At 39.8% G+C, this 12,464-nt stretch overlaps 1 protein-coding gene across 1 annotated transcript in view; it reads left to right on the forward strand.

Annotated features, from left to right (window-relative positions):
• Positions 1-9,281, forward strand: part of LOC132870542 (uncharacterized protein CXorf38-like) — a 39,076-nt gene extending 29,795 nt beyond the window's left edge. Inside the window, exons 2-4 of the mRNA XM_060904219.1 lie at positions 696-818; positions 1,395-1,544; positions 8,853-9,281. Of these exons, the coding sequence (XP_060760202.1) occupies positions 702-818; positions 1,395-1,544; positions 8,853-8,987 (402 nt within the window). The 5' untranslated portion in view covers positions 696-701 and the 3' untranslated portion in view covers positions 8,988-9,281. The remainder of the gene's footprint in view (positions 1-695; positions 819-1,394; positions 1,545-8,852) is intronic.
• The last annotated feature ends 3,183 nt before the right edge of the window (positions 9,282-12,464 follow it).

The raw sequence follows: 12,464 nt of genomic DNA on the forward strand, positions 1-12,464 counted from the left end.
ACACTATAAAGGTTGTTTAATTTCCTCCTAAATGCAATGGCAAACTGAATGATAAGATGGTACTGCAATACAGACTCCTGTTTTATAATGTTTTTAGTTTTATAATTCATCTTTGCGATATTGCTAGTCATTGTTATAGGCAAAACAAAGTGTGTTTTGTGTCCTAAACTCTATAATAAAAAGACGTATTATGTACTAGTACCATACGGAAGTCTTACATATATGATATTGATTTCTGTTTCATCTTTTCAGGGCTTGTCTTGTTCTTCTGTTGCAGAAATAAATGTTTAAATGTTTTTTTTTTTTAAACATGTACTTTTATCTAAATAACTCAATTATACCCCTAGAAAACGTATCCGTATTGCCTTGAACCATGTACTTGAAAACTTGCTGAAATACAGCAAAATTTTAGGGTAAAAGGAAATTCAAGGGGGGCAAAAAAAAATTTTGAGGCCATTTAAGGTGTCAAAAGTTAATATTGAGGTTTGCATTACACCTTATGTGTAGGTCTGTCTGTCTGTTTATAGAAAAATTGGTAACCTAAAGAAGGCCATTGTAGAAATACAGCAGGTTGGCAAAAATGACCCAGTATGACTGCACTTTGTTTGTTAAATGGAGTGGCTTCTCTTATCACATTCAGCAGCCGAGGACGTTTGGTTTTTAATGTGTTTACTGGTTCTGCTTACATTGTGTAGGCTTTCATGCCACGAGGATTGGCAGATTTATCCAGAGCAGACCAATGTGATGCAGCAGCACTGCTTAATCTCCTCCACTTCTGTGACCATTTCAGCTTCATCAACCAGAGGCTCATCACAGAGGTGAAACGCTGTTGCACATCGTATTACATACTCCCAAGCAATGCTTGAGACACTCGTCTAGTCACACAAATAAGAGTGAGCAAAGTCAGATTATATGTACTTTATTTCAAGAATAAGGAACCATGTTGAAGAAAAGGCCTCATTTGCTGTGATGCTGAGTTCAAAGAAAAAAAAAAGAGAGAGAGAGATCCTAACTGACATATAATTGAAAGTCCAAAGCAAACGTCTGTGTACATGGTGCTCATTGTTTTTTTTTTTTTCAAAACTTTACACCAAAAAAAGCTTTCGTTATTCTCTTCTGATTGTTTTTGATCATTTGAGGTCCATTTTAGGGCTACAATTAATTGCCGATTTTGAATGACCCTGAGGATGACAGGAGAACAGGATGGCTGAAGAAATCCGCAAGGTTTGCAGTTTGAAGCTAGTGTAAAATTTATTCCAGATGTGAGAAGCTGTATTTAAAAACCATCTTTTCCAAGTCAGACCAAAGGGAGTTAATTTGTCTGTAGTCGAGACATGCGAACACAGTTCATCCATTTAGCTGACGTACACATTTCATCCCTCTGTTCCCCCCAGGTCATACGCTGTAGGAATGAGTTAATGCACTCGTGTGAGATGCAGGTCTCAAATGAGTGGATGACACATTTTCAGAAGAGCCTGGAACAGTTGTTACTAACTCTACGCCACGTCCCTGAAGTGGCTGCAGCAGGCCAACAGATCCAGGAGGTATAAGACAAAACAACACAGCATAAATAAAAGTTTAAGATGGATCAGTATGAAAAGTCTACAGTCCAATCCAGTATCATATATCCCAAACTTTTCCATGCCAAGGCCCCCCAAACAGCATTAGCTTCTGGCCGGGGACCCCCTTTGCAAACCCACAGACAATGCTACAAAATATGTAAAGAAACATCAACTTTTAGAATGTTTTGTCTTACTTTTATTCAATAGTCAATAATTGTTACATTTGTTTAGCATAAGAATATTATTAACTAACATGTTTTCAACACAAATATTTTCGCACTGAACAATAAACTGTATAACCTCCTGTAGTACCTGATTCAACCCGTTATCCATCCTTTTTGCGACCAGTGCCTCGCGATGGAGCATGCAGTGTGTGGCCACTACATGCGGGGCCTTCTGCTTAGTGAGCGCGTTCACTCCACTGATCTTCCCGGTCATTGCCGCAGCTCCGTCCGAACACACCCCCACACAATGGGTCCAATCCAATCCGTTAGACTCGATGTAATCGTCCAAAACTTGAAAAATGTCTTTCCCAGTAGTTCTTCTTTCAAGTGCTTTACAAAATAGTATTTCCTCCACAAATCTTTCCTGTGAAATAAATCTGATGTACACAAGCAGTTGGGCCTCATTGGATAAATCTGTGCTCTCATCCAGCTGAAGTGCGAAGTATTCACTGGCTCTCACCTGCTCCAACAGCTGAGCAGATACGTCTTGAGCCATGTCACCAATCCTCACGGTGTTATCAGAGAGTGGGACAGCATCGATTTTTTTGGCAGCATCCTCACCAAGCAATTCTCGGACAATGTCTTTGGTGGCTGGTAAAATCAAATCTTCTCCAGTTGAGTGAGGTTTTTTAGCACGAGCAATGTGGTACGAGGCTAAAAATGATGCCTTCAGGGCCCGCTCGGGGACAGTAGCTTGCTGGGTGAATGCAGCAGATTGCCTGACCAAATGCTCTTCTTTGCGTCTGAAGAAATCTACTGTTTTTTCAGCATCTGTCGGATGTTTTTGTACCAAGTGACGCTGAAGTTTCGAAGGTTTTAAGCACTCGTTTGACAGGGTCTCCAGACAGAGGACACATTTCGGGCAATCATGGCCATTTTTCTGTATGGCTGTAAAGCCATACTTAATGTATGCTGCCTCATATTTTCGGATTTTAGTTGGCCAGGACTTCTTAGTTTTTTTCGCAGCAGTGTCCTCCACAGCAGGGCTGTTGGTTTGTTCCTTCGGTCCCTTCTTCAAAAACCTGTCCATTTTGCGCTAGCAATACGCTAGCTTGAGGAGCAAAGCAGGTTGATAAATGGCGCAAACAGCAACATCACAGGCAATCAGAGAGATAAGCATGGCAAACAATGTTTCGATATGATGTATTATTATTATTAATAATTATATTTTAGAATAATGATTCAAAAACTAATTACAATATATTTAATAATTATTTAAAAAAAGGATTTTTTTTTTGCAATTTTTTTATCGTCCCTCCAACGTTCTGAGGCCCCCACTTTGAAAACCACTGCCATATAGTATCTGCTTACAACTCATTTTCAAAGGTGCTGTAAAATAACACTGCAGTGTATCGATCAAATCAATAGCTGGATGTCACAAAATTTTCTTCAGCTGAACACAGATAAAACAGAAGTAATTCTATTTGGAAAAAAAGATGAAAGACTCAGGACTACCACTATTCTTGACACAAAAGGGATTAAAACTAAAGAAATGGTTAAAAATCTTGGTGTTTTCATTGACAGCGAGCTAAACTTTGACAGTCACATGAAAGCAATCACTAAAACGGCATTTTATCACCTAAAAAACATTTCCAAACTAAGAGGACTTATGTCAAAACATGATCTGGAAAAACTAATACATGCCTTCATCTCTAGTAGGGTTGATTACTGCAATGGCCTTTTCACAGGCCTGCCAAAAAAGACCATCAAACGACTTCAGCTGGTTCAAAATGCAGCGGCGAGGGTTCTCACACGAACAAAAAGAAGAGCACATTACTCCAATTCTAAGGTCCCTTCACTGGCTTCCAGTAAGCTACAGAATTGACTTTAAAGTATTGCTGCTGGTGTACAAATCTCTAAATGGTACAGGGCCCAATTACCTCTCTGATATGTTGCAGCGGCCTAACCCAATCAGATCTACCAGATCGCAACAGAAAAATTTACTATTAAAACCAGTTGTTAAAACAAAGTGTGGTGAAGCAGCTTTTAGCTACTATGCAGTACAGCTATGGAACCAACTGCCAGAGGACATCAAAAATGCTCCTGCTGTTGGCAGCTTCAAATCTAGGTTAAAGACCAAGCTGTTTTCAGATGCTTTCTGTTAAATAATTAATATTTTTTACACTTTTTATAATCTTTACTTTCTCTGCATGTTTTAAATTTACTTTAACTTTATTCTATTTTATTCTGCTAGTTTCTTTTTCTTTCTTTTTCTCCTTTTTCTTTTTGGCATTTTAATATTTTATTTCTACTATTGTTTAATTCTTATTATTTTCTTTTAATTCTTTTAATTAATTATTTTAGAATAAAGATACAATTATTTTATGTAATTTTATTTCTCTATTGTTTACTGTTTTTGTTTTTACTTCTGTAAAGCACATTGAACTGCCATTGTGTATGAAATGTGCTATATAAATAAACTTGCCTTGCCTTGCAGTGCCCTTTGAAATAATCGTCCATTTATGTGTACATGTTGGAGTGTTATCATCCATACTATTATACTGCTAATGAACTGGCAATGTCAGACTCTTGATAAAGTATAACTGGTCAACTAAAAAGTATGTTGTTAATTACAATAGTAAATGATGCCTGCAAAAATCATCTTGGGCAAGAAGCCAACTTAAGAAACACAGTGATAACGAGAAGGGCACTTGGCAGAGTGCATACCTCCATCAGGCCACATATTATCAACATCAAAATCAAATCACTTGAACATGTAATGCCAATGTTGTAGTCGAGTCACTAAACCTCGAGTCCGAGTCCAGACTCAAGTCCAGTGTTCAAGTCCAATTCATTAAAGAAAATTTCTAGTCAAGTCCACTATTGATATGAGTCGAGTCCGAGAATAAGACTCCAACCGCACTGTTTGATGGTGGCTGTTGCTGCCTTTATGTGAAAGCGTCTCTGCTACTGTGTTGGACTAACGTTCCTGCTCCACTGCCTCATTTTAGTTAACAGGCTACAGATAAAAAGCTTGTTCATCACTCAGCAAGCCCCACCCACTATCAACAGCGTAAATAACATGAGAGAGGGTTAACACTAGCTAGTTCATCGCTCAGCAAGCCCTGCTATCAATAGAGCAATGAACATAGCGTGTCACTCACTTCTCTGGGTGGAGTCTTACCAAATGACGATCGAAGTCATCCCCGTCATCTCCTTGATAGTTCTTCTACATATGGAACACACAGCAGTGCATTTTCTTCCACTGCACGAGAAGTCAGTATAAGCAAAGCAGACAATCCTAGGGGCGTCTCTCCAGGCATTTTAACGCCATTAATGTTAGTTTGTTCCTGAACATGATGTATGAACAGGTGAATGTGCATTCTCTTGCACAACATTAGCATAAAAATTAATGTAGATATCAATATCTTATGCCAAATTATTACGGCATGTTACAAAAATTAAAGAAAAAATCAGATTCCTTGTCTCCAATTTACGAGTCCGAATGCAGTTAACGCACGAGTCCGAGTCATCAGTGCTCAAGTCTAAGTCAAGTCACGAGTCCTTAAAATTAGGGCATGAGTCAGACTCAAGTCCAAGTCCTGGACTCGAGTATGACAAGCCTGGATAATACTAAAGCTGTCCACCAAATTTCATCCAAATCTGTTCACTACTTTTTGAGTTACGTTGGGAACAGACAAAATAAAATCTTGGATTTGCATACATATCTGCATTTGCATCAAAATCTAATAAATGTCTTGGCCCATGGCCCACCTTTCCTCCAAATGTCATCAAAATCCGTTTACTGCTTTTTGAGTTATGCTGGGAACAGGCTAACAAACGGAAGCGAAAACATAACCTCCTCCAACAAATGTCTAAAATGTTGCTCGCTAAATGAGATTAGCTCATGCTCAAGCTTTTGGATAGCTACATGGACATAACAGAACATACATAGCATAATGGATATAAGCCTAATAAAATTAGCTTGTGATCAGATAAAGATTTTCAAAATGTCTGTGGTGCTCCCGTGTTGTCACGTCTTCCTCAAAACACAGAAGAGCGCTTACACACACTTCACTGATGATGGTGGATGAAGTTTTAAAGTGCATATCACGGGAAAATTCAGGAGCAATATCAATTTAATTCTCCTATTTTATATTAAACTTTGGTCAAATATCTGTAACATTCTGCATTCTCTGCAATTTGTTTACCTTGCGCAATACCAGAAAAATTCAGTTGAAATCAAGCCATTTGAGGCGAATTGGTCCGCCTCTGAAAAAAACTTTGCATTTGAATTTCCAGGGAAACGTTGATTTTCGTGACGTCGCATGCGGGACGCCTCCCTCTGAATCCTACGTCAGCGCTGGTTTGTTTATGAGAAAACGACCTGGTGGTTTTCTGCAAATTTCTTCAACGTTATCGCATAATTATTAAAATGGTTAACAGATGTATCGTAGGAGGGTGTAGCAACACCAATCATGATGGGATTAGTACTCATCGTTTTCCAAAAGACCGGACACTGAGAGAGAAATGGGAGCGCTTGGTCTACACAGACTGTGCACTGAAACCGTGCAAAGCTCGCGCAGCCTGCTGGCGCTTCCGCAGGTGACGCCACGAATCTGGCTCCAGACTCCCTTGGGATTTTTCCAGACGCGTTTTGTTATTTTATTTTTTTCTGCTGTAGACAGATGGCCTTGTGCAAAATTACCCTTCTGGATGAGTGTGTAAAGGGGCGTACTTTCAGATAAAAAAAACAAACAAAATTGGTCCAGAATATGCCCTTTAAATTGTTTAACTGACCAGGCTAATTTACAGTGAGGTTATGTGTATAAATTAGGGCTGTCAATGGATTAAAATAGTTAATATTATTATCTGCACCACGAATTGGCCTAGAGGTTAGCATGTCCGACTCTCGATCGGGAGATAGTGAGTTCTACTCACGGTCAGGTCATACCAAAGACCATCATAAAAATGGTACCTATTGCTGTCTGGCAAGGTACGCTGCAATACAGATGTGAGTGGGGAGTCAAACTCTCGCGGTTACCAGAGGACCCATGCCCCACTGTAACCCTAGCTACGTAATAGGCGAAAGGCCGAGGGCTACGGAAACGGAGATCGGCGCCACCCTATGCACCACATGGCGTGGGAAGGACTTTGGCTTTGATTATTATCTGTAGTTAACTCACAATTGATCACAAATTAATCACACTTTTTAAAAATCTGTTCTAAATGTACCTTAAAGGGATATTTTTCAAGTTTTTGGGGAGTGAGAGTGGACAAATCTGCTTGCTTTATGTAAATGTATGTGGCCAGGTCAGGAAAGATAATGCTGGACACAGCAAAAATTATTTTTGTGGTTATTTTATTCCCCTACTGCATTTTAAAAAAACAAAGCCGCTTCAACTGTATAATTTTGAGGCTTTAGCATAATTCAGTGTGAACAAAACAATACAGTATTTTCCTCGAGTTCTGGACTTAACTTCCAGCCTCAAGCTACGCAATAAAATTAACTAAACCAGGGCTTTTCAAAGTGTGGGGCGCGCCTCCCCTAGGGGGCGCCAGAGTTCTTTGGGGGTGGCGCAACGTGAGGAAAAATAAACCAGAATCAGTTGCTATTGCGGACATTTAGCGAACTTCAGCTAGCCTTTGCCAGAGACAAAATGGATCGATTTTTAGTACCTAAAGCTACAGTGAGTGAGGAGACAGAGTCTGGGCCAAGCAAAAAAAGAAGGAAGTATGACCACGATTATTTAAAGTTTGGATTTTCATGGACTGGATCTGAAGATGCTCCACTGCCACAGTGTGTTGTCTGCCAAGAGGTGCTAGCTAACGATGCTATGAGATGTTTAAAATGTGTAAAAAAAAAAAAATGTTTTAAAAAAGCACAGATGTTTAAAATGTGTTAAAGAAAAAAATGTGTACAACAACCATTTTTTTTAAATACGAATGGAACATTAAGTATAGCAACAACAAAAATTGTAGGGGGGGGGGGGGGGAGGGACGCTGTTGTTTATTTGCTCTCTGGGGGGGGTCTGACTCTCCCACACTTTGAAACCCCCTGAACTAAACAAACTCGGTGATGTGGACTCTGGACAACAGCAGTGGCCATCTTTAAATAAAGAAAATCAAAATACAAAACCCCAAATAAATACATTTAAGGCACACAGATCATAAAGATGTTTTCCAGTAAAATGCAAAAACTCACTGTTAAATATACAGTACGTTCATGAGCAAAAACTGCATTTATAAACACTTTTACATCACTCACAAATTTCTCAGAATAAAACAAACTCTCTCAGTCCAGTGTGCAGCCTACGAGCTCAGACACACACACACACACCTGGACCTTCACACGTCTTCTTTTCTTCCCTCTGGACCATCAAAAGCTCCTAAAAAATACACACATTTTATGTAAACAGTCAGAATGCATCAATATAAGTTGATTCTGTATGTATATAAGTGCACTTTATCACGACTTACGCCGACCAGCTACTTGCTACATCGCTCGCTCATACTACATCACTTCCTGATTTCCCAAACTATGGGGGAGGGGCACAGAACGCGCATGCGTTAATCGCGCATCAAAAAAATTAGTGGCGTTAAAATGAATTTGCGTTAATGTATGATTATCATGTTAACTTCGACAGCTCGAGTATAAATCATTTAGTAACTTTTGTTTTTCAGATGTTGTCTGTTGATCTATCATTGCACATCCCTGGGGTGGACCGTGTGGATGGAGCCAAAATGGAAGGAGTATTGATTGAATCTCTCAGCCAGTGTGAGACAGAATTGCTCAGGGAATCCCTGAGAGACCTATTAAACAACCGTGAGCTCCAGGGGGATCTCATACCTCTGGTAAGGTCTACATAACCTACCAAACCAAAAATCCTCAATATTATAATAGTTATAATTATAGTATATTATAACGACAGTGACTTCCTCTCAGTGACCACCTCTGTGCCAGCAAACTAAATTAAAACAAAATGAGCGCTTCCTGTGTTTTTTTAAATTGATTATATAGTTTTGATACAAATCTAGTTTTTTCCAAGAAATTCTTTATCTTGGTGGCAAATTTGCTGAAGCTAGATTCCCGTGACATTTATTTATTTATTTTCCTCCCGTTTAGGAGAAACTGCAGAACATCTGTAGATTCCTGAACAGCCACAAGGATCTTGAAGAGCAGTTCAGGACAGAACTTCAGAGCCTTCAGAGCCTAAAGGCACAACAGCTGCAAGGAGTGAACAACAATGGGGAAAGATGACTGTGCTATGGAGACGACAGAAGGAGGACAGACATTGTTGCAGGGGTTAATACATATAAATGGATAACTCCATTTTGGTTTGAATTGTATATAGCAGGAATATTAGCAGTCAGATCGTTCATTCAGGTTTTTCACAAGCAGGTCGTTCCATGTAACTTGGAATGGTACACTTTAACACACGCTGTACTATTCATAGATTTCAGTAGTATGCCGTTGCAGTCAAGTTACAGTCAGTAAATTGTTGTAAAGTGCTCCTTCGATCCAGGACATTTGTTAGAAAGGAAGGAGAATGTTCTCACGTGCATCATGTTTATGTACAGTGTCTTGCAAAAGTATTCATCTCCCTTGGTGTTTGTCCTGTTTTGTCGCATTACAAGCTGGAATTAAGATGGATTTTTGGGAGGTTGGCCCCATTTGATTTACACAACATGCCTACAATTTTAAAGTTGCAAATTATTGTTTTATTGTGACACAGTTGTTTTATTGGTATACAGCAATCTTCAAGTTATGCCACAGATTCTCAACTGGATTGCAGTCTGGGCTTTGATTAGGCCATTTTAAGACATTTAAATGTTTCCCTTTAAACCACTCCAGTGTAGCTTTAGCACGCTGTTTCGGGTCATTGTCCTGCTGGAATGTGAACCTTGGTCCCAGTCTCAAACCTCTGGCTGACTCAAACAGGTTTTCCTCCAGAATTGCCCTATTTAGTGCCATCCATTTTTGCTTCAGTCCTGACCAGCTTTACTGTACCTGCAGGTAAAAAATATCCCCACAGCATGATGTTGCCACCACCATGCTTCACTGTAGGAATGGTATTCTCAGGGTTTGCACCACAAATTGCATTTCCCATGATGGCCAAAAAGATCAATTTTAGTCTCATTTGACCAGAGAATCATCTTCTTCCATGTGTTTGGGGAGTCTGCCACATGCTGTTGGGCAAACTCCAAGCGTGTTTTCTTAAGCGCTGACTTTTTCTGGCCACTCTTCCATAAAGCCCCACTCTGTGGAGTGTACGGCTTAAAGTGTTCCTATGGACAGATACTCCCATCTTGGCTGTGGATAAGATAAGAAGACCTTTATTATCCCATAATGGGGAAATTTCCTGTTTGCAGCAGGACAGTGGATAGCAGCAGAAGAGGACATATCAAGTCACACAAGTAAAAAAAAAAAAAAATATATATATATATATATATATATATATATATATATATATATATATATATATATATATATATAAATTGCAGCTCCTTCAGTGTTTTCTTTGGTGTCTTTGTTGCATCTCTGATTAATGCCCTCCTTACCCAGTCTGTGAGTTTTGGTGGGCGGCCTTCTCTTGTCAGGTTTGTAGTGGTGCCATATTCTTTCCATTTTGCTATAATGGATTTAATGGCGCTCTGTGGGATAGTCAAAGTTTGGGATATTTTTTTATAACCCAACCCTGATCTATACTTCTCCATAACTTTGTCTCTGACCTGTTTGGAGGCTCCTTGGGTTTCATGTTGCTTGCTTAGTGGTGTTGCAGAGTCAGGATCCTTCCAGAACAGGTTGATTTATACAGACATCATGTGACACTTTGATTGCACACAGGTGGATCTTAATCAACCAATTATATGACTTATGAAGTGAATTGGTTGGATCAGCTCTTATTTAGGGGTTTCATACGAAAGGGGGTGAATACCTATGCACACTCCACGGTTCTGTTTTTTCATCTTAATTATTGTTTGTGTCACAATAAAACACCAATTTTCACCTTTAAAGTGGTCGGTACTTTGTGTAAATCAAATGGTGCTAACACTCCAAAAATCCATTTTAAGTCCAGTTTGTAATGCAACAAAACAGGACAAACGCAAAGGGGGATGAATACTTTTGCAAGACACTGTAATCTCTGATACAATACAAAAAAGAAAGGGGGAAAAGATTCCGGTTTTGAGTGAACGCTGGCGCTTTTGGCAGCCGCTACTCTTTGGTCCCGTATTTGTTTGTTTATTATTATTTTTAGCATTTTACTTTCAGGCTATCTGTGTGTTTTTTATTTTCCCCTAATCTTCTGTGGAGATGTGTTTCTTATCTCGCGCTTCCTTGTATGTCATCTGCAACCTGTTGAGCGGATTCCAGGACTACCTGTGTCAGATTTCCAATGCCCTCGGAAACCTGTTTTGCTCTTGACATCCTAAGATAAGCCATCTGCTACTGTTGAAATCAGGAGATAGACTGTGTATTGACTGGGGATTCATCTTATCTACCTGTCTGGACTTTAACAGGAGTTTACTGAACTGTTGGTCAAACTAATGGACTAGGCTACTACTAACGCTGACTACCCTGTGTCCGCCTTACCTGTTCTTTTGGGTAAGTATCTTACTCGCTATGAGGGTAAGTTCTTTGTTTGAATGAACTACTGCTCTCCCTAGGGCTGGCTATTTCAGTTGCCTGCCCTCTGGAGTGTCAAGTGAGTATCCTGTTGGCTAACGTGTTAAGGGCACAGGTGTCTGTCTAGCTGTTCTATGTGTAGCCTATGTTTGCTCGCTTGGATGGTGCGTGCAACAGTGATTCTACTCTGGCTCCTTGTTTTTGATCTAATGCCACCGACACCGGCTTTACAGTGAGCCAAAACTTTTGCATCGGCTTTCCTGGGACTTCTCCATGGCGCTTAAGTACCTATCTCCACTATAGGTATCTCCACTATTTGGGGAATAAAACATACAAGTTCCCTGACACTCTGCTTGCGCACAAACATCTTGGGTTCCTGCGTCGGCCTAAATATATACACAGGGGCTCTGGACGGACGTTTGCTCGCCATCAACATCCAAACAACGTTGATTCGTTTTGGAGCTGGAATCATAACATCAAGCGGACTGTCGTTGAGAGGCGCTCTGTTGACTTTACGAACTTGTGTCCCATAAATTTCGTTAAAACTTCGCAGAATTGCCCTTCCTCAATAAATGCGCAGTTTGTTTTATTAAATGTGCGATCTCTTAATAAAAAAGCACCCTATATTAATGATTTGATCACTGATGTTGGCATAGATGTATTATGTTTAACTGAAACGTGGCAAATACCAAATGATTTTCTGGCTTTAAATGAAGCTACTCCTGTAGGTTATGAGTATATGGAGAAGCCACGGTTAACTGGGCGGGGGGGCGGTCTTGCTGTGATCTATCGCTCCAGTTACAGGATTGTATCTATGCCCTTGCAGGAATTGTCATCATTTGAATGTCTTGCTCTGAAGTTTACTGGTGGTCTACCTCTACTGCTTTTGCTCATTTACCAGCCTCCCAGAGTTTCCTCTGTTTTTATTAATGAATTGTCTGAGCTGCTTTCATCTGTCAGTGCTCTGTGTCCATCTATACTGGTGCTTGGTGATTTGAACATTCATGTTGACTCAGATAACTGTGATTTTGCTAAAAACTTTGTGGCTGTCCTTGATTGTTTTGATTTCACCCAACATGTAGATTTTCCCACCCATTCAAAGGGTCATAT

The sequence above is a fragment of the Neoarius graeffei genome, chromosome 22, assembly GCF_027579695.1.
Source record: "Neoarius graeffei isolate fNeoGra1 chromosome 22, fNeoGra1.pri, whole genome shotgun sequence".
NCBI lineage: Eukaryota > Metazoa > Chordata > Actinopteri > Siluriformes > Ariidae > Neoarius > Neoarius graeffei.